The 26205-nt window shown below is 39.0% G+C and overlaps 1 protein-coding gene across 2 annotated transcripts in view; it reads left to right on the top strand.

Annotated features, from left to right (window-relative positions):
- Positions 1-26205, top strand: part of LOC122549408 (ras-related protein Rab-3C) — a 184065-nt gene that overhangs the window by 106709 nt on the left and 51151 nt on the right. For both annotated transcript variants that reach the window (XM_043689200.2, XM_043689190.2), the window contains exon 3: positions 18588-18706. In XM_043689200.2, the coding sequence (XP_043545135.1) occupies positions 18588-18706 (119 nt within the window). The remainder of the gene's footprint in view (positions 1-18587; positions 18707-26205) is intronic.

Raw genomic sequence — 26205 nt, 5'->3', positions numbered from 1 at the left:
TAATCAGCCAGGATTATATGGACTACTAGGTGTTAGATTGGTTGATATCAATGGCTACTAGTGAAATTGTAGAGTATATGAAAGTTTACTTCAGTCGTTATGTAGGCCAGCATTATTATAAGCAACATTTATCCTCAGTTCACAGCTTAAAAATTAAGGCGCTGCAAAATTATTGGGAAACCCCAGCACTACACATCATCTCCACATTATCAGCAATTAAATGAAAAGGCAGCAAGAGTCACAAAAGAAATCATTTAAAAATTGAACAAATCTAGCTGAGACCTGTACAAGACAATTTTACAGTAGAGGACATCTACTGAAGGTGTGGAAAATAGTCCAATCTAATGATTAATGTGAAGTCACACAAAACTATTCTTCCAATACCTAAAGCTGGATTTTGTAATTCAGTAACAAAACCAAGATGAAATTACAAAAACAAACATATTTCATTGATGTAGGTTTCATTTCATTACTAGAGCTGAGTATTGGAGAGCCAGTCAAAATGTAATTATTCAATGTAAGCAACAAGAGTCAACCTACATGGAAACTTGGGATCTGTGTAGAGCAGTTGACACTTTGATCTCACACACACTGAATGTGAACAACTGACCGTATAGTTGTAAGCACAGGCATATAGATCCAGATGGAGAGGCTGTTCCTTGACTGCAGACAGCTGATGAGGAAGATATTCAGTCACCAGTTGCATAGAGTATAGAAAGACCACCAACCCAAAGGCCCACCTTTCCTAGCAAGTACAATGGATCAGCAACAGTTGCTATGGCAACAGTACCCACCATAAAATGACATTCCCCCAGCCCCAATCCCAAACTGATGTAATGCGTGACCAGAGACTGATGAAAGTGGAACAGATTAGAATTAACAAACAGATTTTTGCTCGGTAATTAGTTTTCATTATTACTCATATGTATTGGGTAATTGCAAATGTTATTAAATGCATTTTTTAATGGGAAGGGTTGTATTAGGAGAAATGCATTGTTGTGGTTTGCCATTATCAGGGGACCTATGCTTTAACTTCTGTTCACTTTAAATGTAGTTGTCATTAAAATACATGGCATGAAACAGTTGCCTTATTAAAATAGTGTGTATTTATCAACTGCCAATCATTTCCGGAATTATTGTGTTGCAATGCTATTTTAAGAATGATCAGCAACTCTTAAAGAGCTGCAGTTCCCAACGTCAAATCCATTTACTTCAATTTGGTCTCGAGATACTTTACATGCTGGAAGCAACAGACTCAAGCTCAAATACTTTCAGTTTGCATAACATTGAAGGGTAAAATATGCAAAAACACAGATACATTGCAATGCTTGACAAGATGTTAACTGCACTCCAGCACATAATTGGCCCCCTACTGTTTCAGTGGATTGAAAGTATGTATTTTGAATCTTTCTTCTGTGCTTTGTGAAGAAAAGATTTGCCTTATCTACAGACAGTGCATTAATTCATTTTTTAAACTGCACATGCAGCCTAATAGCAACTTACAATGAAACAGTTAAGTGTTATAATTTGCAGATCCAGTTGTTCCAGATGATATAGTTTATTTCATAATGAGTAAAATTCTTAACTTATGTTTCAAATTAGATATTTCACATTTGTTTCTGTAGAACTGGATGCTATCCTTATTGTGAAGCCAAGCTATTGTTACTTTGCCAAGTGAAGTGCTTATTGCACTGGCATCATTTGCGAACTGTGTTCTTCTCAAACCAGTCCTCCTTTGGGACAAATAGTTTTAACTTCCATCAATCAGATTACTGTAACCAATATTCCTTTTGATTTTCCAAGTTAAGTGAAGATAATATTATTCATAAAATTACATACAAAAGAACTCGCAAATAATACTTTATGCAATACTATAGCAACATGCACAAATAAATTAACTGCTTTGTTTCAAAATTACCCTTCTTAATCAGGCCTTGAGTATTTAATGGTGATGTTTCTCAACACTGAATGTGTCGTTCAACTATAGATCCTAATTTGTGAAACAGACAGCTAACAATTGAATATGGGATGGAAGATAGCGAAGCATGCAGCCATTTCTATAATTTGTGGGCCATCTAATGCAATTTTCAGTTAGATCTTATCATGGCCACAAGACAGAACTTCAATGTAACATCGCTAATTTTACCTTTTAATGCAATTATTTTTAAAATGAGGACTGATTACAAGTGGCATTACATTAGGAACATTAGAGTACATTTGGGACAGTCAGCATGGCTTTGTACAGGGCAGGTCATGTCTTACTAACTTGATTGAATTTTCAAGGAGGTAACGAAGGTGATCGATGAGGGTAGAGTAGTAGATGTTGTTTACATAGAGTTCAGTAAGGCTTTCGACAAGGCCCTCATAGTAGACTCATCCAAAATATTAAGATGCATGGGATCCACTGTGGCTTGCCCACGTGGATTCAGAATTGGATTGCCCATAGAAGACAGAGTGTAGTGATGGAAGGGTGTTTTTCTGGCTGGAGATCTGTGATTAGTGGTGTCCCACAGAGATCTGTATTGGGACCTCTCTGTTTGTGATATGTATAAATGTCGTGGATGAAAATGTAGGTGGGTGGGTTAGTAAGTTTGAAGATGATGCAAAGATTGGTGGAGTTGTAGATAGTGTAGAAGGTTACCAAAGGATACAGTGGGATATAGATCAGTTGCAGATATAGGTGAAGAAATGGCAGATGGAGTTTAATCCAGGTAAATGTCAGATGCTGCACTTTGGGAGATAAAATGTTAAGGAAAAGTATGTAACTAATGGCAGGAGCCTGAACAGCATTGATGTACAAAACGATCTTGGGGTTCAAGTCTGAAAGTGGCCACACAAGGAGATAGGATAGTAAAGAATGCATATGGAATGCTTACCTTTATTGGCCGAGGAACTGAGTACAAGAATCAGGATTTCATGTTGCAGCTTTATATGTCTTTGATTAGGCCATACTTAGAGTATTGCATTCTTTTCTGGTCACCACATTACAGGAAGGCTGTCAAGGTTTTAAAGAGACTGCAGAAGAGGTTTACCAGTATGCTGCCTGGCTTGGAGGGTATGAGCTATAAAGAGAAGCTAGAAAAACCTGGGTTGTTTTGTCTGGCGCGGCGATGGCTGAAGAGAGATTTGATAGATTGAGATGCTAAGATAGGGTTGACGGTCAGAACCTTTTTCTCACAGTTGAAATGCATTTAAGGTGAGAGAGGGAAAGTTCAAAGGAGATGTGAGGGGCAAGTTTTTTACATAGTGGTAGGAGTCTGGAACACACTGCCAGGGGTTGTGGTGGAGGCAGAATGATAGGGGTCTTTAAGGGACTTTTGATAAGTACATGAATATGCAAGGAATTGAGGGATATGGACCAAAGGCAGGGATTAATTTCATTTGGCTTCATATTCGGCACAACATCGTGGGCCGAGCAGCTCAGTCCTGTGCTGTACACTTGCATGCTGTATGTTCTAGGTAGATTTAGCCTGGCTTGTCAGATGGGCTCATCAGTGGAAAATTGAATTCCATCTGGATAAGTGTAAGGTGATATATTTGCACAGGCCAAACAAGAGCAAGGGAATACATGATAAATAGTAGGGCCTGGGAAGCACCAAGAATTAGAGGGACCTAGGCTTGCATGTCCACTGTTCCCTTACAGTAGCCGGACAGGTAGAAAGGGTGTTTAAGAAGGCATATGGGATACTTGCCTTTATCAGCTGAGGCATAGAGTTTAAGAGCAAGAAGGTTTTACTAGAACTGTTGGAAAAGTTGGTTAGGAGTGATGTGATTGCAACTGGGAAGGTGCAGAATCTTCCATGGGCTGGAGAGTTTTAGTTATGAAGAGGGATTAGATAGACTGTGCTTTTTTTCCTTGGAGCAGAGGAGTCTAAGGGTGGCCAGGTTTGATTTATACAAAATTATGAGAGGAATTGACAGGGTAGAGTAAGAAGAAATGTTTCTCCTCAGTGGAAGGATCTTGTGGGACTAATTCTTCTCAAGTGCATGAGGCTGGCTTTGAACGATACCTTGCTGTGAAGGTCGTAGCCAAGGAACTCATCCCCTAGTCATCCTTCTTTGTTGTAGGTAAAGGGACTTTTGCTCTGATTGCTAGAAGTGAGCTCACTAGCAAGCCAGACAGAATGGAACGTATCAACAAAAGGACTCTTATTCACCTTGAATATTGGAATTCAGTCATGGTCAACAGGAATCAGAACTCCAGAATCTCAACCAATCTGCAAAACTAAGAATCATGAAACTGACTGTTCAGCTACCAACATCATCACTACCAATAACATCCAATACAGTGGTTGCAACTTACAACTATCCGTTCTTCAAGAATAATACAGATGCTCGTCCATTTTGTTTGGACTTTCATTTTTCTGAACTCACGTCTTAATTGTAATCTGTGTCTATATGTGCTCTATTACTAATTCTTCTTGCATTTAGGAATTAACAAATTCACTCTTTGTTAACTCAAGAAAACCTGTCTTAGGACAACACACACATCCTAGGACAGGCGAAGCAAAGACACGCATGAGGATTCTTAGAGGCATGGCATTCTAATCAGAATTCCATCAATAAGCACATCGACTTAGATCCCATCTACCTTCCCTTGAGAAAAAACAGAAGTGACATCACCCACCTTACGAAACCAAGACCTATAAATAGAGAGGCAGGATATACCACTAACACGTCACTGACTCTCACTGATGATGTTTCCTAGTCACGGTAACAAAATGTCTGAAAATAAACCTTCCAGCTCAGTGAGCTAATTTACACACTTAACATCAACCTGAGCTACAAATCTTCTCAAAAATCGCTAACCTGTCTCAATTGGTTCCTCTTGCTCTGTGAGAATGGTATCCACAAGGGAAGGGATCCTTTTTAAATGAATAAATAGAAGAGTCAGTTCTTCTTCATGAGGTTCATCATTAGTTAATAGGCACTGATTACAATGATCATATACATATGGCGAGATTGTAATAAACACACATCAAACTGCCATATTCACGTAATGCACCAACTGATTTAACCACCAGTTCTGCAGGGGCTCTCTGTAGGCCACTCAACCATTGGCACATAAATTATTAATTTCTATTTTTTGTGGGATGGGAAATTTCAGAAATATTTTTCCCCTTGCGCCAAATTGCACTGGCCAATTTTCCATCTTTCCAAAAATGCGACCTATATTGGGCGGCCTCAATGACATCTAATGTCCATTGACAGTCCATACATAAATGAGGAAAGTGCCCACAAATGGCTGTGTTTGATGGCAACTTTTGGACATGACTTTGGTTTCAGATGTAAATTGAACATCTACATCTCTTAATCCTTATTGTAAATATCATCTCTACAAAAGTAGGATTAAATCTACTTATTGTCTTCATACAAGTAAGCATAATTAATAGTAATACATTTTTTTTCTCATGACTAGCATATATTGTATTTTCTGTGAACAAACTACAGTAACTGTTTGAATAGTTTGAAACAGGAAAAAACACAAAATAAAACTGGACCCAATTTAGATTTATCAAAAAAAACCCTTCAAATTAGTAAATGGTTGTTGTGCTGATTAGACTCTGAGATTGCAATCAGGCAATTTATCAAAGTATAATACCTGAACTTTTCTGAGGAATTTCTGCCAAACAGATAATATTGCAATACAATTTTAGTTTCATTATATTATATTGTGTAGTGCGGAAGTAATTGATGAATAATATTCTCCTAATGAGTTATTGTGTAGATTTCTGGTTGCATCCAAAAGTCTTGACTTCAGTAAATTAAATTCAAGAAGCAAATTATAAATTTGACTTGTAATGATCAATTTATACCCTCTGTTTATCTGAATTGAACTGTCAGGAATGTAATGTTAAAAATTGCAGCTTTACTGCTCATGATGTTTGGTCCATCTCTTGATGTTATTTTCAGCATCAACACTTTGCACCAGGTGCACACATTTGAAAAATCAACCCTGCATTTTCATATTGGACTGGACATTCTCATTTTTTAAAAGTTGTCTCATTTCCACATGATGATGTGACAAATGTTAAGTGTTCACCTGCTGCTATCATTTTCTATATTTGTCACTCACTGTTAGTATCAAGTGCTTCTGCGTAATTATTACCCAGGCATTACTGCAAAATAAAGTTCTATGTACTTTACTCATCTGTGAACTCAAACCTCATGCTCAAGAGTTCAAGGTCACTAATGAGATTTTTCATGAAACTTGTGAGTTGGTAATTGGTAATTGGTGGTTACTAGTTTGGCTCATTGACATTTTGGGCCTACACTTGCTAAGAATTTGAGAGACAGTGATACATAATGAGACAGGGACACCAGATTTGGTATTTGTTGGGCGGTGGAACTTGCGTCCATCATAAGGTCAGAAGTCGGGGTGTTTGCCAATCATTACACAATGTTCAGCACTATTCATGGCTCCTCGGGTACTGAAGCAGTCCATGTTCAAATGCAACATGAACTAGGCAGTATCTAGGTTTGGGCTGACAAGTAGCAAGTAACATTCACGTCACACAAAGGACATGCAATGACTATTTCCAATAAGAGACAATCTAACCACTGCCTTTTGACGTTCAGTGGTGTTACCATCACCGAATCCCCCACTATCAACATCCTTCAGGTCACCATTGACCAGAAACTCGAATAAACTTGCCGCGTAAACACAGTGGCTCCAAGAGCAGGCCAGAGGCTAGGAATACTACCAAATGAATAACTTGCATCCTGACTCCCCAAAGCCTGTTCACCATCTATAAAGCACAAGTCAGGCATGTGATGTAATACTCCCCACTTATCTTTCAACAGTCAAAAAGTTTGATATCATTCAGGACAAAGCAGACCACTTGATTGGCACCATATCCACAAGCTTCCACTTCCTCCACCAATGACACTCAGTAGCAGCAGCGTGTCCTATCTACAAGATGCATTGTAGCAAATCACTAAAGATCAGCACCTTCCAAACCCACAGCCACTTCCATTTGGAAGGACAAGGGCAGCAGGTACATGGGAACAGTACCACCTTCAAGTTCCCCTCCAAGCCACTCATGCAGCCTGACATGGAAATATATTGATGAGATGGAAATGTGTTGCTGGAAAAGCGCAGCAGGTCAGGCAGCATCTAGGGAACAGGAGAATCGACGTTTTGGGCATTAGCCCTTCTTCAGGAAGGGCTAATGCCCATATTGCCATCCTTTCTCTGTCACTGGGTCAAAATCCTGGAATTCCCTCCCGAAGGGCATTGTGAGGCAACACGCAGCAGGTGGATTGTAGCGACTCAAGAAAGCAGTTCAGCACCACCCTCTTAAGGACAATAAATGCTGGCCAGCCAGCGGCACCTACATCTCACAAGTGAGTAAATACCAAAAGAAGTAATATCAACCTCATGCTGGAAAGTGAGACCAACTCATTTTGATTTATTTTTGGCACCTCACAGCTGACATTCCAAAAGCAAGTTGGGCATCTGTGGTTTCATATCTTATGCCAGCAAAGGGATCTGGTCAGTTTTGGAGAGAAATAAACAGCAAACATGAAACATTGGAAGAATCATGATGCAAAGGCAAACAGATCGATTTCGAGATATTGTTTTGACAGTGCTTGAGAAAGAGTTATGTATTCTTGGACCATGCTTCACTCAAAAATATTGCCAGAGTAGTTGAAAAGAAGCCGAAGGAAGGCTTTATCTGACTAAGTCTGGCTAGGGCAGGCATTTTTTGTAGAGATTGCAGTCCTGTATGAAAACTTAAGCAGAAAGAATCCGAAACTGGGTCTTGAAGATTGTAAGTGATGGAGCTGTGATTATTTTTTCTGGCAACATGTTCTATTTTGGGACCGTCCTTGAAATAAACGTTTATTAATACATTGTTTTGGAAATGCTCTTGTAGTTTGTGTGGATGGCTATGTTGTGTTTTGTCTTTGCCAGTGAGAGGTATATGTTTCTGTCAATTCCCACTACTTCATTTCATATTTTATGGAATACAGTCAGTCTTATATTTTCCCTCCTTTGTTATAATGATTCTTCTTCCAAATCTTTGATCTAGGATGTGACATTGATGTATTTCCTATACTGATTTATGCAAAATCTTGTAGCAAGCCTTTAAATTGCCTCAATTTCATTTATATCGCTAACCATATCATAATCCCACACACAACTTGCATACTTCAGGTTTAGACAATAAGTAAGTTATAATGCTAATACTTTTGTTTCAATAGCAAGGCTTCCTCCTCAGAAATCAGGCAACCCTGTTTGCTTTGGATCTTCTAACTGTGGAATCCCGATTGAAGATTGTTTTAAAGATGAACCCCAGCTGCTTCAATTAAGCTCTCAGGTAGTGTGTTCCACCTCTTAAAGGGAGCTCTTGTAGTGCAGTGTTAGTGCCTCTACCTTTGAACTAGGAGATCCAGGCTCAAGCCCCACCTGTTCCAGACATGTCTAAAAGCAGGCTGATTAGAGAGTATCTGCATTCCATGGCCTAACTGCTCAACGTATAAAATAAAACTTCCTCATGTTGCCTCTAGTTCTTTTGCCATTCGTTTTATGTCAGATTCCTCTGGCATTTGACTCTTTGTCAATGGGAACAGTTTCTCTCCGGCTACTCTATGCAAACTGTTTATGATCTCAAACATGTGTCAAATCTCCTGCTAACCTCCCTTTCGATCAGCATGTCTATCCCCTTAAAATTTATCACTGTACGCCTCACAGTTCAGAATATTTGCAAATTTTGTGCCACATAAATGTTTGAAATTATACCCTGAACATGTAACTAGAGTCATAAATGTATATTAAGAAAGGCAGTGTTTCTAATATTGACCACCTAAGCCTCCATTGTATGCATTCCTCCAGTCTGAAAAATAAACTATTCACGATTATTCCCTGGTACCTCTCTTTTAGCCAAATCCCAATCAATGTTGACACTGCCTCTTATATTCCATCGGCTTCCAATTTTCTGGAAAATCTATTGTAGGATATTTTGTCAAAAAGCTGCTGGAAGACCATATTCACTAGATCAATCACTTTATCCTCATCAAAAAAATCAACCAAATTAATTAAACATTATTTACCTTTAAAAAATCGGTACTGGATTTCTTTCATTAATCCAGAATTGTCCAAATGACAATTCATTTTCCCTAAAATTGTTGGTGCTGTAGGTCTGTCTATCATTAAGGTTAACACCAATTTCAAACTGGATTGAGCGGCTTGAACTTGTACTAGATATATGGTGTCAATTCTCTGCAGCACAGAGTGGAGAATACCAGAACAAAGAAGTGAAATATTAATTGCCACTGGAGGAAAGCTAATAAAACTGAATTACAGACTCAGTCTTTCACTTTCTTTTTGAAAAACAGCAACATGATCCCTTAGTTTGCTCCTGCAGAAAAATTTAGGACAACATACAACAGCAAAACGTAACCTCTAAATCCGAACATGAATACATTTTGGAAAGAAAAACAGAAGTAAATAAACTTAAATGGAGACTTTAGGCAAATAGGTATTAAAGATGGCAGTACAATGAGAAAAAGGGATCGAAAATGACAGAATTGCTGGAATTGTATCTAAAGTTGTTGAATACAAAAATCGGAGATTATGATATTGAGCTTGAACAGGATTTCAAGTAAGCAGCTGGAGTCATGCAGATAGTTTTGTGCGTGTGTTACAGGAAAGTTATAAATAAGAAAAAAAAGTGAGACTTAGATTCATGAGAATGTCAGCAAAGTTACAAACTCCCAATTTTAGAGAGAGACTTGAGAAGTTCAAACTTTGTAGTGGGCAAAAATAAGGAAAATTCAAATTTGAAGTTTATAAGAACATAAAGGGATTTAAGGTCAAAGGTCGATGGATTGCTTCACAGTGTCAGGGTAACAAAGAGCACGTGTTTGTTGCTTCTCGGATGCTGCCTGAACTGCTGTGCTCTTCCAGCACCACTAATCCAAAACGTGTTTATTAAAGTTGACCCAAAAGCTTTCTCTGCTACAAACTTCTGCTCAGCAGAATTAACAAGTTATTTTAAACTGAGGGAGATTTACTGAAAATTAGGGAATATTAAAATCTGTTAAAGAATATTAAAGCAAGCAGGACACAGTGCATAGTTTTTGGAGAAAAATCTAATGCTTGGTGTAAACATTTTTTTCTACCTGTACAGCACAGAAACAGAGCATTTGACCAATTTGATGTAATGTTTACTCACCATGAGCCTCCTCCTGACCTACTTCAAATCCCTACCAAAGAACGGTGAGGCTTTTACTCTCATGTGTTCACCTTTTATAATTTGAAAGTCCCCCATTTGATCCATCAACTATCATTATTTGAGTAAGAACCTCTTCACCGTTTGTGATCTGTACAATCCTCCAGTTCCAGTTCTTGAATCCTTCTGTCATCAGTGCTCCCTGTGCCCAGATTGTTAATGTATAATGTGAATAGTTATAGTGTCAACTCTGATACCTGCAAAACTCCACTAGTCACTGACTGCCATCCTGAAAAGATCCCTTTAGCCCCATTAGCTTTCTCTTGTACTCTAATTTATTCCTTCTGATTAACCTTTTAGTTATTTTCTTACAATTATTCATATTCTTTGTAATCATCTGACCTGTCACTTCTCTATGCTTTTTCCTTAAATGTGATGCTTTCTTTCCCTAACTTCTTGAGTTATTCACAAATGGTCGGTCCTCCTTTTAATTTTTTAACAAAGTAAGAATATATTTATCCTCAGTATTCAGGTGTAGACTGTCTCAATATTGCAGCTCTGTCTTTACCTTGTACTGATGCCAGAGCTCCACAAACCAGAATCCACTTCTCCCACACACTTTGAGTCTTATATTCATCTCTTTGTGCCCAATGCCAATTTGTGCATGGCTCATACAACTGTGCCAATATTATAACATTTGAAGTTCTGCTTACTAATTTAATGCTTACCTCCTCGTGCTGTCCAGGCAGAACATTGCTGCTAGTTCTTCTTACGTAGTTGGACTGTGACCATTGGATTTTCAAATGCCCACAAATCTCAGGGTTTGTGGTTTATTTTGTATCTTTTTTTATGATGTTTCTGTTAGCTTATCAGCATATGTTAATCAGAATTACCTCACTCCAGCTGCACAATAAACCAGTGATGTTAGTTCCCATTATCGCTTTAGTTGTGCCCCTATAGTTTTTCCTATATTCTATTTAATGTTATTCTAATGTCACGATTAGATATTTAGCGTTAGCTTTTGCAACAATTGTTTTTCATTCTAGATCCTACTTAATATTTTCCTAATGCCATGATTAGATATTTATCATCACCTCTGCTACAGTGATCTTCCATTCCAGACTAACCTGTTATGATTAGACATATAGCTATTCCATCTATTACAATAGTCTCCTGTCTCAAGCTGACACTACTAACTACTAATTAGATATTTAATGTCATGTCCCAAATATTTATAGTCCAAATCCTGCTATAATGATATTTAGCAGGCGAGGCTAAGGTTACTAAGTGTGTTATCTCATCTCGCCAGAGTTACCTTTCAGCCTCAACCTTACTCTGCTAATTGGTGTAAGAGCATTCCACTATTCCTATCCCATCCTGCATTCTACAGACCTCTTGCAACAGATCGTCAGTGGTCTTCATGCTTTAACCCTTCCTATGCTTTCATGCTCTTTATTTTAGTAAGTTTGCAGATGACACCAAAATTGGAGGTGCAGTGGACAACGAAGAGGGTTCCCTCAGATTACAACAGGATCTGGACCAGATGGGCCAATGGCTGAGAAGTGGCAGATGGAGCTTAATTCAGATAAATGCGAGGTGCTGCATTTTGGGAAAGCAAATCTTAGCAGGACTTATGCACTTAATGGTAAGGTCCTAGGGAGTGTTGCTGAAAAAAGAGACCTTGGAGTACAGGTTCATAGCTCCTTGAAAGTGGAGTCGCAGGTAGATAGGATAGTGAAGAAGGTGTTTGGTATGCTTTCCTTTATTGGTCAGAGTATTGAGTACAGGAGTTGGGAGGTCATATTGCGGGTGTACAGGACATTGATTAGGCCACTGTTGGAATATTGCATGCAATTCTGGTCTCCTTTCTATTGGAAAGATGTTGTGAAACTTGAAAGGGTTCAGAAAAGGTTCACAAGGATGTTGCCAGAGCTGGAGGATCTGAGCTACAGGGAGCTGCTGAACAGGCTGGGGCTGTTTTCCCTGGGGCGTCGGAAGCTGAGGGGTGACCTTGTAGAGGTTTACAAAATTATGAGCGGCATAGATAGGATAAATAGACAAAGTCTTTTCCCTGGAGTCGGGGAGTCCAGAGCTAGAGGGCATAGGTTTAGGGTGAGAAGGGAAAGATATGAAAGAGACCTAAGGGGCAACTTTTTCACAGAGAGGGTGGTACGTGTATGGAATGAGCTGCCAGAGGATGTGGTGGAGGCTGGTACAATTGCAACATTTAAGAGGCATTTCGATGGGTATATGAATAGGAAGGGTTTGCAGGGATATGGGCCGGGTGCTGGCAGGCGGGACTAGATTGGGTTGGGATATCTGGTCGGTGTGGACAGGTTGGACCGAAGTGTCTGTTTCCATGCTGTACATCTCTATGACTCTATGCTCAACAAAAAACAGCTGGGCTGTCATTTTGCTCTCTGATTTATATATAAAGAAATTCTCTAGCAGTCTTCTCTTTCTCTCTCTCCCTCTCTCTTCAGCTTCTGTTCAGCATTTTTTTCATCCTGCTCTGTTCTTAGGCTTTCCACTGTTCAAACTAAACTCTTTCACCTTCTTCCTCTCCTTCTCCACACCATCAACTCCCACTTCTCTTATCCTGCTAAACTGTTGAGATTCCTTATTTCGCAGAGATCTCTCTTTTTCTGATTCTCTCTCTCTTTCTCTCTCTCTCCCCCCCCCCCCCCCTTTCTCTCTCTCCATCTCTCCATCTCTTGCTGTGTGTCACACTATTCAGCCTGCTGTGCACTGAATGTTCTAGTGCTTCACCAAATGTATACAGTGTTAGGATGACTTATTTAATGACGAATTTTGTGTGTACATAAGCCCTCTATCACTAGATCGCAGACATCTATCTGTGATTGCTATTTTCCCTCATCTCTCATTGCTGTATCACAAGGTCAGTTTGCATTGAGGTTGTATAATTGTGCAAGCAATAATTATTTTGGAGACTTTTGACGTGTGTCCTATAAAAATCTTGGAATCAATGTAGACTACTGGACCTTTGTTAAGTGAAATGCTTATGACACTGCAGTAATATGAAAATGTTTTCAGTAGCTGGACTCAATCAATCTGACTACTAAAGTAGAGAATATTCAGGTTAGTTGCAATAACTATACATGAGACAAATAATTTGGGAATGAGTTGAATGACAGAAAAATAAATGTAAAAATAACAATAAAAATACCTATAATTCCCAAAATTGTGAATTCCAGGTTGAATTAGCATCATAGAGTCATGGAATTCATCATAGAGAGAGAATCAGAAAAAGAGAGATCTCTGCGAAATAAGGAATCTCAACAGTTTATGACATGGAAACAGACCCTTTAGTCCAACTTGTATGCGCCGACCGGATATCCCAATCTGACCTAGTCCCATTTGCCAATATTTGGCCCATATCCCTCTGAACTCTTCATCTTCATATATCCATCCAGATGCCTTTTAATATTGTAATGATAGAAAAAGAGATAAACATGTGATTACAGACAATTGTCAGCTGTGGAAAGGTGAAACTGAGTCCACTCTGCTGAGAGCAAGGCAAAAAGCCACAAACAAGACCCATTCAGGGCAGAATTGAGGTTGTAAGAAAAATGGAGTACAGAGATCATACTTAAAGTTGTGGAGGTTGATATTCAGTCCTAGGGATTGTCGAGTACCTAAATGGTAATTGAGGTGTACCTCTAGCTCAGATATGCTGTGCTGTTGCATTCAAGTAGCGGAGTGTTTTCTTGAAATTTTTCAGTGGCTTTGGTCAATGATTAAATTCTTTTCTGGAAGGAGGAAATCTCTGAGGTAAGTCACGTGCTCTGTCATCTATGTGATAGCTGATGCCAGTAACACAGGCCTGGAAATAAGCACAAACCCTCATCGAGGAGGATACAATCACTACAGAATATTGAAGAGGGGAATAGAAAATAGTTTCAAATAAAAGCAATTAATACTCTTATTTCAGACTTCCAGCATCTGCATTACTGTTTTATAAAATACTTTGGATCTAGTCTTGTGTTTGTAAACATTTGTTTGAAATTATAATTTTGGTAGGCAATATGTTTATGCTATAATTGGTTTGTTTTATAATGCTGTGTACAATTAAAAAGTCAAAAGTTGAAAAGCTGTTGACTATCTCGCATACAATTTTAATAGAACATGATGGTTATTTCACCAACATTAACTTACTTGACATCAGCGAAACTATTTTTTGATGTGCTTGTATTGTAATTAAATATTTTGCTATCTGTAGCAACTATGCTTTTTATTGAAGACACATCAAACCCCAGAATAAATACCATACAAATTGGGTTAATTGTTACCATTATACAATTATACTAAAGGGAACACTTACTATAGAATGGTGCAGATCACTTTAGTACTGGTTCCTAGTAATTCACTTCAGCTGCCTGCAAAAGGTATGGCTATGTTTGGAGCTTAGATGTTTTCTTAATACAGCACAATAAAAAAGATGTACCACCCCACTTTATTGAAAATATTGATGTCTATTTTTTATGTATGGATCTGAACAATGAGTGCTGAAAAGATATCCCAGAGGCAGCCAAACAATTATTATTGGGAACTCTGATTTACCATGTCCATCGCCCTGGTATTCAGGTTAGTTGCCATGTCCCCAATTGTGTGTACTATGTGAGATCAGCCATTCTGAGCCATTTAAAAATTATACTTGAAAAATAATTGGAGACGTCATGGAGTCAGGAAAGGCACTAGAGGAATACACATTCTTATTTTCTTTTCCTTTAGGGCGATTATGTTTTGTGACGTAAACTTTATAAAATCAAAAGGTTCTTTTCCTGCTGACTATAAACAACAGTTTTATAAATATTTTTGATGTCATTTTAATATAATTTAATATATTGGTGATAAGGAACACAAGTAATTCTGAATAAAAACTGCTTTATCCTACTAAAACCACATTTGAATTGTTGCATTGACTTCAGAAGCAATCAGCCCTGGTTTATTTATAGGACATTGTAAATTCAAGTGGACTTATTATTGTACAGAATAATATGCACAGAATTCCTGTAGTTGCTGCTTTTGATTCTTCTGTAACTTGATGTAGAAACACTGTTAACTTAAAATATCTAGCTAGAGATGAAATTAAAAATCTATGAGAGTAAGTGCATGAGATACTACATGGAACATGCTAATTCCCAAGTTTTGGAGAAATCGAAGTATCTGTCACACCAAGAACTAACAATATAGGAAGCAAGTTAATTAAGTATTATGGAGCTATAGTTCATTTAATTTTGGAAGAGGAATAGTAAGGAACCATCTAAACCTTTCCCAGATTATGAGATTGAGTGGCGTAAAGTGGATCTGAGGAAGGAATAGATTTGAGGTTGCATAACACTTTATTAATTCAATCAGAGTATCTAAGTCAGGAGTATAGCTGATTTTCACAGTCAGAATCATTTTTCCTAAACGTCTGAAGAACTGAATGGTGATTATAGTGGAGAATTCTCCTCCAATGAAATGAGAATATAATCCTATCAATTATTGAGCAGCTACTTTAATTAGGAATTCTACTGGCTGAAGCCTTGTAAACTCAAAACCATTAACTTGCTTCTGGGAATGAGAGCTGTATAACAAGATAACTGGGAGGAGATGTTTTTGGTTCTTGAGTATTGGTAATCAAGTCAGTTATTTGATATAATAACAGAAACGCTGAAGAGATTTAGCAGGTCTGGCAGCATGTGGGGAGAGAGCATCCGAGTTAATATTTCGAGAGTTAAAATTTTGAATCCAATCCATCCCTTTTTTTGAAACTCTTGGGAGAGTCAGATTGGGCATAATCTGATCTGCCAGCCTTGCTGAGTTACGTCAGTTCTTTCTGTTTTAGTTTCAGAACTTCAGCGTTCACATTATTTTGCTTTGGTCCACTGTTATTAGATATACTGGCAGGTCTCCCATGGCATTGTTCGCATGTAGCAAGCAATGTACCTTTCTTTTTCACAATTTATGCAATGTAGTATTAACTAAAAGACATAAAAGTGGCAAATACTGGAAATACTCAGCACATCTGACAGCATCTCTGTAGCTGTAAGACTATATTTTGCATTCTGTTCAATTATCCTGATCTACTTATGTAAGGTATGAATTGTCGGGATGGCACGCAAAACAATACTTTTCACTGTATCACACTACATGTGACAATAATAAATCAAATCAAATCAAATCAAGCTGAACATGACCTCGATGGAGTGGCCTTTGCCCCATCCTCCTCTGCCTCCTTCTTCTAGCTGTTCTCCTCTGTGTTTTCTTTGCTCATTCTCCCCATCATGCTGCAAGCCCGGGGGCCAGACATTACTGGAAAATATTTGATTGCAGCAAGTGGAATGAGTGGAACTATGAACCAACTTCTTCAGATCTCTCCCTATTGACTTCAACAATTTTAAATAGCAGAACATGCCGCCAAACACTGAAAAAAAGAACTCCACAATAGCCAGTAAAAATCAATTGGCATCTCACCTGAAAGTAGCTAATGATGCCTTTATACTGGATTAGTAGGCCCACTTGTGGCGCAGTGGTAGTGTCCCTACCCCAAGATGATGACCATAATCCCAATCTAAACTGCTTGCGCATGGCCCCTATCCCTCCAAACATTTATTATTCATGTATCTGTTCCAAATGTCTTTTAGAAGTTGTAACTGTACCCACATCCACCACTTTCTTTGAAAGTTCATTCTACACACGAACCATTCTCTGTGTAAAAAAGTTGCTCCTCATATCTTCTTAATATCTTTTTCCTCGCACCTTTAAAATATGCCCCCTAGTCATGAAATCCCCCACCGAGGGAAAATAAACCTGCCATTCACCTTATCTATGCCCCTCATGATTTTATAAAACTCGAAAAGGTCACCCCTCAACCTCCTAAGCTCCAGTGTAAAAGGTCCCAGCCTATCCTGCCTCTCCTTATAACCCAGACCGTCCATTCCCAGCAACAACCTGGTAAACCTTTTCTGAACCCTCTCCAGTTTAATAATATCTTTCCTATAATAGAGAGACCAAAATTGAGACCTGGGTTCAAGTCTCACCTGTTCCAGAGATGTGTGATAACATGTCTGAACAGGTTGATGAGTAAAATAGGTTAAACAAGAAAAACTGCACTGCTGCTATTACAAAAAGCACTGATGTTCTCCCTCAAATTCCATTTTGATTTAGCCCGATCCTCTTCTCCCTACCTTTCCTTCACCTTTGATGGTTTGCATTTACCTAAACAGGCTTTGCATGTAAATAGTTCAATGGGAAGCACGGGTAATTTAATGGTGGTAGTTAATGGATGGGGGAAAATAGAACCAAGGCTGATTTGGTGATGTGAAAAAAAATTCTTTCTGTAAGTGCACCTGCATATAAAAGAGAACGAAATAGTACTGGGTGTGTTGTGTGGTAGTGTCCCTATCCCTGAGCCAGGAGACATTGGTTCAAGTCCTACCAGATCCAGAGCTGTTTAATAACATCTCTGAACAGGTTGGTTAGTAAATATTATCTGTTCCTTCCTGCTGAACACATGTTCAGAAGTGAGATGAAGAGGGGGCAATGACTGAAATAAAAGAAAATAAAATAGCCCCCTCATACCCCAATATCTTGTTTGCATAGCTAACGTATTATTTATTATTAACACCTACTTTTCATCTGTAGTTCCTATCCAAGTCCCTTAGCACACCCTTTGCCTTTTGCACCTTTGCCATTTATTTCCATTTGCTTCTCCTCGCCACTTTTTCCAAAGCACAAAACCATCACTTTTTCAGCCCGCTTCAGTTTCAAAGAAGATTATATTGGTTTTGAAGCATGAACTGTTTCTCTCTCGACACATACTGCCAGACCCACTCGGATTTTTTAGCACTTTCTGATTTGGTTTCATTAGCTGGAATGTTGAGGTAAATTATGCCACTGTTGGAGTCAACTAAATGTTCCATACTGACTGATAATCAGAGTCTCCCTGCTCTGCATATTACTGTTCACTGTCCCAATTTTCAAATTACCACCCTGCCCAGAATGGCACTCAATAAGGTCTGCACTGTAAATGTTCACACATGGAATGAACATCACTTTGGATTCAAACGTCCATCCATCGTATCAGAAATACAGCTGTTAAGCAATTGAATTTTACAGCCAGGATCTTAAATAATGACCAACAGCACTTACCTTTAACTAGTTTTCCCATACTTAGCTATTCTTCTGATGAAAGCTTTTACCAAATGTTCATGAAGACACCATTCTAATTTGCACGTTGTGGCAGCACAACCATCTTATCCAGAGAATTCCTGAACTAATACGGTATTCCATGTTGTCGCTGTAGATGCCTTTGAAACATGGCTAAAGCAGATTTTAGTTTTGAATAAGAATTGAAAACATGTAATGGTGCTTTTTATATTGATATTGTTTTCCTCTATGTAGGACACAGCTGGGCAGGAACGTTACAGGACAATCACCACGGCTTATTACCGTGGTGCTATGGGATTTATCCTAATGTATGACATCACAAATGAAGAATCCTTCAATGCCGTACAGGACTGGTGAGTGTGAAGAAAAGATTCAGTGCTACACTATTTCTGCAACTGTACGTCTGGCTTTTCACTCTAGACTAGACGAGTAGGAGGCTAGAAGAGTACAACAAGCCAGGCAGCATCAGGAGATGGAGGAGTCAACGTTTCAGTTATAATCCTTCTTCAGTTCTGAAGAAGGGTTAAACCCCAAACATTGACTTCTTCATCTCCTGATGCTGCCTGGCTTGCTGTGTTCTTCTGGCCTCCTGTTTGTCTACTTTGGATTCCCGCATCTGCAGTTTCTTCTTTGTCTCTAACCTGGTTTTTCACTCAGCTATTTAACACTCACATCAGGTTAAATCGGGCTCCCAAGCTGTCCCATGTCCTTAGCTGCTCCCTGGTGCACCGTTCCAGAAGTGCAGTTTTCTGCTTAGTTACCTCTGAATTGGCTGTCCCAGTAAGGGAGGTGGACAGGCTTTCGAATGCTGCAGTTTCACTCAGAGGGCTCATACTGATGCCTGTAGAATATCAGGTGGTTATGCCAAATACACAAAATCAGCAGGCTGAAAACAGCAGCTTATCACCGGACAGTTGAATTGTCTCTTATTGGAGTTAGTCATTGCCTGGCATTTGTGCGGTGTGAATATCACTGTCCACTTGTCAGGCCAAGCCTGGATATTATACAGATCTTGTTGCATTTGAACATGGACTGCTTCAGTAGCTGAGGGTCATAAATGATGATGAACACTGCAGTCATCAACGTCCGTTCCCACCTCTATACTTATGATAGAGAGATGATCATTGATGAAGTGGTTGAAAATGTTTAGGCCTATAACACCACCCTGAAGAACGGAGATGTCCTGGAAAGGAGATGACTGAAATATAACAGCCATGACCATCTTCCTTTGTGCCAGAAATAATCATTTGCATCCTCCTAGACACATGGATTGATCAAACAAACAAAGACTTTCAAATCAAGAGTTACCATTTTGGATTTGGTGACATTCTGGGGGAAGGGTCACTCAACCTGAAACATTGATTTCTGTCCACAGATGCTGCCAGACCTGCTGAGCTTTTCCAGCAATTTCTGTTTTTGAGTCAGATTTACAGCATCTGCAGTTCTTTCGGTTTTCACCTCTTCTTACTGTCTTACAGGCTGCTTTCCTCCCCATCCCGCCTAATTGCCAACTCTTTCCCAACTCTCCTGCTTGCTCTTTCCCTGTCTAACCTTCCAGCCGTTGCTCCCATTCACACTTCCCTACCTGATCTTCCCAATCATTGCTTCCTTCCGCAGCTCTCTCACTCACTGCCTCCAGCTCCTTTTGAATAGGAGCCTTTTATCCAAGAACTCCCACCGCATGGTTGAAGCCACACATTCATCTTGTTTTTATACACATCTTCTTATTTTTACTGTCACTAATGGGTTACACTGGAAGATATCCAGGGATTGTTAATTTTGAGATCCTCATTTTAATTTCTTCCCCATCCTAGAATTCTTTGATGATCGTGGCCATTGTTGGTAAATTTCCTGCCCTTCTGCAATTGCCTTTGAGTGATTGATGGTGAGAGCCTGTTTGAGCTACTGAAGCTCACCTGGTGTAGGTAAACCCACAGTGCTCTGAATTTATTAGATCTTTGTTTTACCACCCACTGTCACTGTGCTCTCACTCTTTGCCTGCTCTGTTGCAGCTCTTTTTCTCTCTGCTGCCTCTTTGAGTGAGATCCATGGATTATTTATGTTGCTACAGTGTTTGAATAATGCAAATATTATTGATGGAAATAAAGCAAATTATTCCAATACTTAGTTATTTCTGTAGCAAAGGCATGTAAAGACATAAATCTATTTTTCCATTCATCATTGGTGACAGGCAACACAGGCCCACCTAACTAGCAACATTTGCATTAATCCCATAAATGAACAAAAACAATTATTCATTATTAATTTTCATTTATAAGCAACTCAGAGATCCACTAACCTAAGACAAATTGAGCATTTTGAGTGGGAGGGGGAGTTGGTGAGGTGTGTGTGTGTTTGCTTGCTTGACATGTGATTTATTTTGATAATATTTTGTTTATTTGTTGCCAGCTTGTTATTTTGCAGAGGTAAAAGAGAAATAATTTCTTCAACAAGTCATCCAGTCCTGTTGTTACTTTTGAAATATTCATATGAAAACCCCTTCACTTTAATACCAACTTCAAATTTTATTTCAGCAGCATGCAATTAGTTAAACTGTTGCATGACAGTTTAATAGTGGTTTACATCCGACACTACAGCAGCGTTGTGCGGGTAGTAATCAACAGAGATTTTCTCTGTTCACGTCTGGAGAATTACTTATTTTTCTATTTAAAATTCAGTAATATTTTGTTTCAGGTGATTTAATTTAAGTGCTCATGTTTGCTGAAAAGATGAAAAAATCCACTGGTGTTCACTTATATTATTACTAATTTCCTTTTCTCCGACTACTTGGTTTATCCAAACTAAATCCAAGCATCTCTCATCCATCTTGTGTACATTTTATCAGGAATTATTGATAGCCCAAATGTGAATTTATAAACTAAGCTATGAACGGAGAGTGAAAATTAATGTCTGCAGCATCAGTGCATCTCTCTGAACCAAAGATGAGTCTGGATATTTTTGAGAAAATATTCTGGTAGAAGAAAGATGAATTGACAAATTACTTTTCACAAACAAAGACTTACCGTGTTGGTTCTTAAAGATACTTCTTCTTCTCAAACTTGCCTGTATATTAGGTTAACAAAATATTTGACAAATTTAGTTACTTTATGAAAAAAAGATTTTAAAATTTATGAGAAATGAATTAAAGGTTTTTCTAATGTTGACACTTTGAACCTTAACACCTACAGTTATAAAATATGAGTAATCAGTAAAGGTACCAAATCTGGCTACAGCAGCCTGGACTATAGAAGGAGAAATCATGCTTCACTATTTTAACTGGGGTATTGTGATTGCTTGCAATACAGGCTCGCAGGCCCCTAAGAAGAGGCTTTCATTGGCCCACCATGGAACATGTTATGTAGAACAAGCAGCAGGTCTCTATGGTTCAACAAGATGCTACCTATCGTTACGCTGGCACATAGAGAATAGGGTGTTAGGTGGGTACCACCTAGAGAGCAGAGCGCACCAATAGAAATGCATTCCTGGAGGAAAGGAGAAAGAAGCAGAGAAAACCTGGGAATTTATTTTAAAGGACAAACATCAAAATGTGGATTGAGGAAAGAACACAAGACATGGAGACAGGCGTTCAGCCACTTTCCATTTTTTGATATTCTAACAAATACAGGTCTAATATAGTCAACATAATTTGGAAGCGGGGTGGTGGGGGAGGGGAAGTGAGAGGGGAGGTGTGAATCAGAGTAGTTAATAATTTCTGTACTGTTGTGTAAAAATGCATATTTCAATTCAATATAGCAAAATAAAACTGCTCCATCAATCATGGTTGATCTGATAATTCTTACTTCTAGGTTCCTGCCTTATCCCCATAACCCTGGATTCCCTTACTGATGAAAAATTTATCTATCTCAGCCTTGAAACGTAGAAACGTAGAAAATAGGTGCAGGAGTAGGCTGTAGACCATTCAATATGAGCATGGCCGATCCTGCAGTCTCAGTATCCCGTTCCCACAAAGGCTACCTCCAGCTCCCTCTTGAGTATATCTAATGATCAGGACCCAACAACATCCTGTGGGAGAGAATTCCACAGGTTCACAACTCTGAGTGAAGAAATTCCTCTTCATCTCAGTCCTAAATGGCTTACCCCTTGTTGCTAGACTGTGACCCCAAGTTCTGGACTTCCCCAACATTGGGAACATTCTTCTCACATCTAGCCTATCCAGTCCCAATCAGGATTTTATGTTGCTATGAGATCCCCCTTCATTCTTCTCAATTCCAGTGAGTACAAGGGCAGTTGATCCTGTCTTTACTCATATGTCAGTTCTGCCATCCCGGGAATCAGCCTGGTGAACCTTCACCGGACTACCTCAATAGCAAGAATGTCCTTCCTTAGACTAGGAGATCAAAATCACCTACAATACTCAAGGTGTGGCCTCATCAAGGCCCTGTATAACTGCAGTAGGACATTCTTACTCCAATATTCAGAACCTCTTGTTATGAAGGCCAGCATGCCATTAGCTTTCCTATATACTTAATAACTCAGCCTCGACAGCCCTCTGCAATAAAGAATTCCACAGATTCACAGTCCTCTGAGGGAAGACATGAGATTTTGATCCTTGGTTCTAGACTCTCCTACAAAGGGAAACAGCCTTTCTGCATTTATCCAGTCAAGTCCCCCAGGAATCTTGCATGTTTTAATAAGGCCACTTTTCATTTTTTGATATTCTAACAAGTACAGGTCTAATATAGTCAACGTAATTTGGAAACGGGGAGGTGGGGGAGGGGCAATGAGAGGGGAGGTGTGAATCAGAGTAGTTAACCATTTCTGTACTGTTGTGTAAAAATGCATATTTCAGTTCAATATACCAAAATAAAACCGTAGTACTGAGCCTGAGCCTGCTATCCTTTGAAGGGTCAATAAATCCAAATGATTTAAGACAGAACTGGAATCCAAAAATGGAAGGTTCTAAAACCCTGAGTGCTGCTGGAGTTGAAGCTTCAGTGGATCCGTAACGAGTCGAATGAAGTGTGTTGTCACCTTGTCTCAGTTAGTCATACACTCATATGTTTCAGAAGGATATGGGATCAGTACCAACTGCAGGACTTGTGCATTTCTTTTTTGACTGAATTCAAATTTTCAAACTGGCGCAAAAAAAAACAGGGATTTAAAAAAAAATAGAAATGGAAAACCCAAGAAAAAGAATGTCAATTTCACAAAAATACTCTCAACGTTATTTATAGCGTAAGCATAAGGAAGTCTAGGGTTGGAGAAGCTATGGCAGGAGGGCAAGCTGATTGTTACATCTTGGGACAGGGTCCAGGGGTATGCTAAGGAGAGAACACCTCTCTGCACACTACCAAACCATGAAGAAAGCCCAACTAGGATGTTTGCTTAGTGTAGGTCTCTTGCACACCAGCTAAGTTACACCAGCAGAGGACTGAGATTCTTAACAAGGCGTCAGTCATTCACGTATGGGTCTCAAATGACCCAATGGTAGGCATGGTGGTTAACACCAACCCTGAAGATTGTAAAATTGCAGGAGACAGCCGGTGCAAGTGGGTAGTTGGCAGACTGGATTTAATGTGTGTGTCTACCTTCCAAACTGCCAACCTGGGTGCATTAAATCCAGCTGATATGTACACATGATAAAGAAGGGAGGGTAGGCCTTATATCCTCTCAAGCTTTCTCTGCTTTTCTAGAAGATTATGGCTAAATTGCTCTATCTATCCAACTCCCCAGTCCGATCTGTATATCCCTCCACTCCATCAGTAACCAAAATCTATCAGACTAAATCTTGGAAATGCTTGGGGTGTTTTATTATGTTAAAGAGTATATAAATACTCACAAATAGTAGCTATGTTGTTTAGGTTTGAATAGGACTGAACTTCTTGATTATAAGATGTTTGGCAGATATGTGAAAATGAATGGGGCTAACAGTGTTTCTGAAGCTTTCTGTCAAAGTGCTAGAGCCTAAGGCTGCTTTGGAAAATTGTATTTTGGTAGAAATAAAACATATTCTTTAAGAATAAGGAAAATTAAACAGTTATCTGTGTATTGCCAGAAACTCAAAAGTAAAGATGAGATATGGTATAAAACTGAAGCAATTTAGAAAGATGTACAGAATTACTGAGAAATAATGTGTGATTTTAATTTTCATATGATGGACTTGAATTGAAACAATGCATTTGGTTAAACTAGCATGTATCCTGGCCTATAAGCCTGACCAGGAAAGAAGCAGTGCTTGAACTAGCTTAAAAAATGAAGTGGGACAAATAACCAGTGCAAGAATTGTACACAACATGGTTAGGGTCAGTATAAACACTGGAAAAGATAATGAAGAATCAAAGGTAAGGGTGCCTGACTGTGAAAAAGCAATGTTCATCTCAGTGAGAGATGCTTTAATTGAGTTGACCTCACATTATAGCAGAAGACCAGCTTGATATGCCCCAGGCACACAACCACCAAATTACCAGGATAGTGTTTCATCCTCGCAGGTTGCTGGAGCAGTAGCATAGATTTTCATGTTTCCTGCTTGGGTTTTAAGATTCACTGGGTAACCTGCAGCCTGCAGATATGAGTTTAAGTCGAAAGAAAATTGAGCTAGCTCCATTATAGCAGTTGTCCATGCCAGATTTTTATTTGTTCTACCCAGATGAGGCTTAACACCCAAGCAGAGAATCTACATGTTTCGATAATTTCGATGTAATAATGACACAAACCATCCTATTATAAATGAGACAATAAATTTGAGGATTTTTCTGACCTGTTTTATTCTAAGAGCATTTTTGCCTTAGAATTGCCCATTCTTCAAAATCTCATAATAATCTCATTCATAGTCATTTAGTTACTCACAGCTACCCACTCAAGTAAAGGTTAGGGAACCATCAGCATGCTTCAGATATCCATCAATAACATTGTACATTGTCAATTTAGACTGATTTTTATAGTAAATGAAATGTTAAAAATCTGAATGGGAATTTTATCCTAATTATAATAGCAAAAAGAAATTAATTACTTTTATTGTCAAGGTCTGACTTTTTGGAGTATTTTTTATGTTGTGCATCACTTTTTCCTTACTCAGAAAGAAAGCATCATCTAATAGAACATAGAACATAGAGAAGTACAGTACAGAAAAGGCCCTTCGACCCACGATGCTGTGCCGGGGATTATTCCTAACCTAAAATAAAATAACCTAACCTACGCACCCCTCAATTCACTTCTGTCTGTGTGCATGTCCAGCAGTTGCTGAAGTGTCCCTAATGACTCTGCTACCACCACCACCGCTGGGAACACATTCCATGCATTCACAACTTTCTGCGTAAAGAACCTTCCTCTGACGTCTCCCCTATACCTTCCTCCTAATATCTTAAAACTATGACCCTCATGCCAGTCACTCCTTCTCTGGGGAAAAGTTTCTGCCTATTGACTCTATCCATGCCTCTCATTACCTTGTATTTCTCGACCACGTCACCTCTCTTCCTCCTTCTCTCCAGAGAGAAAAGTCCAAGCTTAGTCAACCTCTCTTCGTAAGACAAGCCCTCTAGTCCAGGCAGCATCCTGGTAAACCTTTGCACGCTCTCCAAAGCCTCTGTATCTTTCCTATAGTAGGGCGACAACTTTGAGGGATCTATGCACTTGAATACCAAGATCCCTCTGTTTCTCCACAAAGCCAAGAATCCTGTCTTTAATCCTATATTCAGCATTCAAGTTCAACCTTCCAAAATGCATCACTTTGCATTTATCCAGGTTGAACTCCATCTGCGATTTCTCAGCCTAGCTCTGCATCCTGTCTAAGTCGCGCTGCAGCCTGCAATAGCCCTCGATACTATCAACAGCACCTCCTACCTTTGTGTCATCTGCAAATTTACTAACCCACCCCTCAACCTCCTCATTCAAG

Source organism: Chiloscyllium plagiosum, unplaced genomic scaffold, assembly GCF_037043375.1.
Source record: "Chiloscyllium plagiosum isolate Xiang-an unplaced genomic scaffold, Cpla_swu_hap1 HiC_scaffold_1, whole genome shotgun sequence".
NCBI classification, from domain to species: Eukaryota; Metazoa; Chordata; class Chondrichthyes; order Orectolobiformes; family Hemiscylliidae; genus Chiloscyllium; species Chiloscyllium plagiosum.
This window is presented reverse-complemented; position numbering and strand designations above follow the sequence as displayed.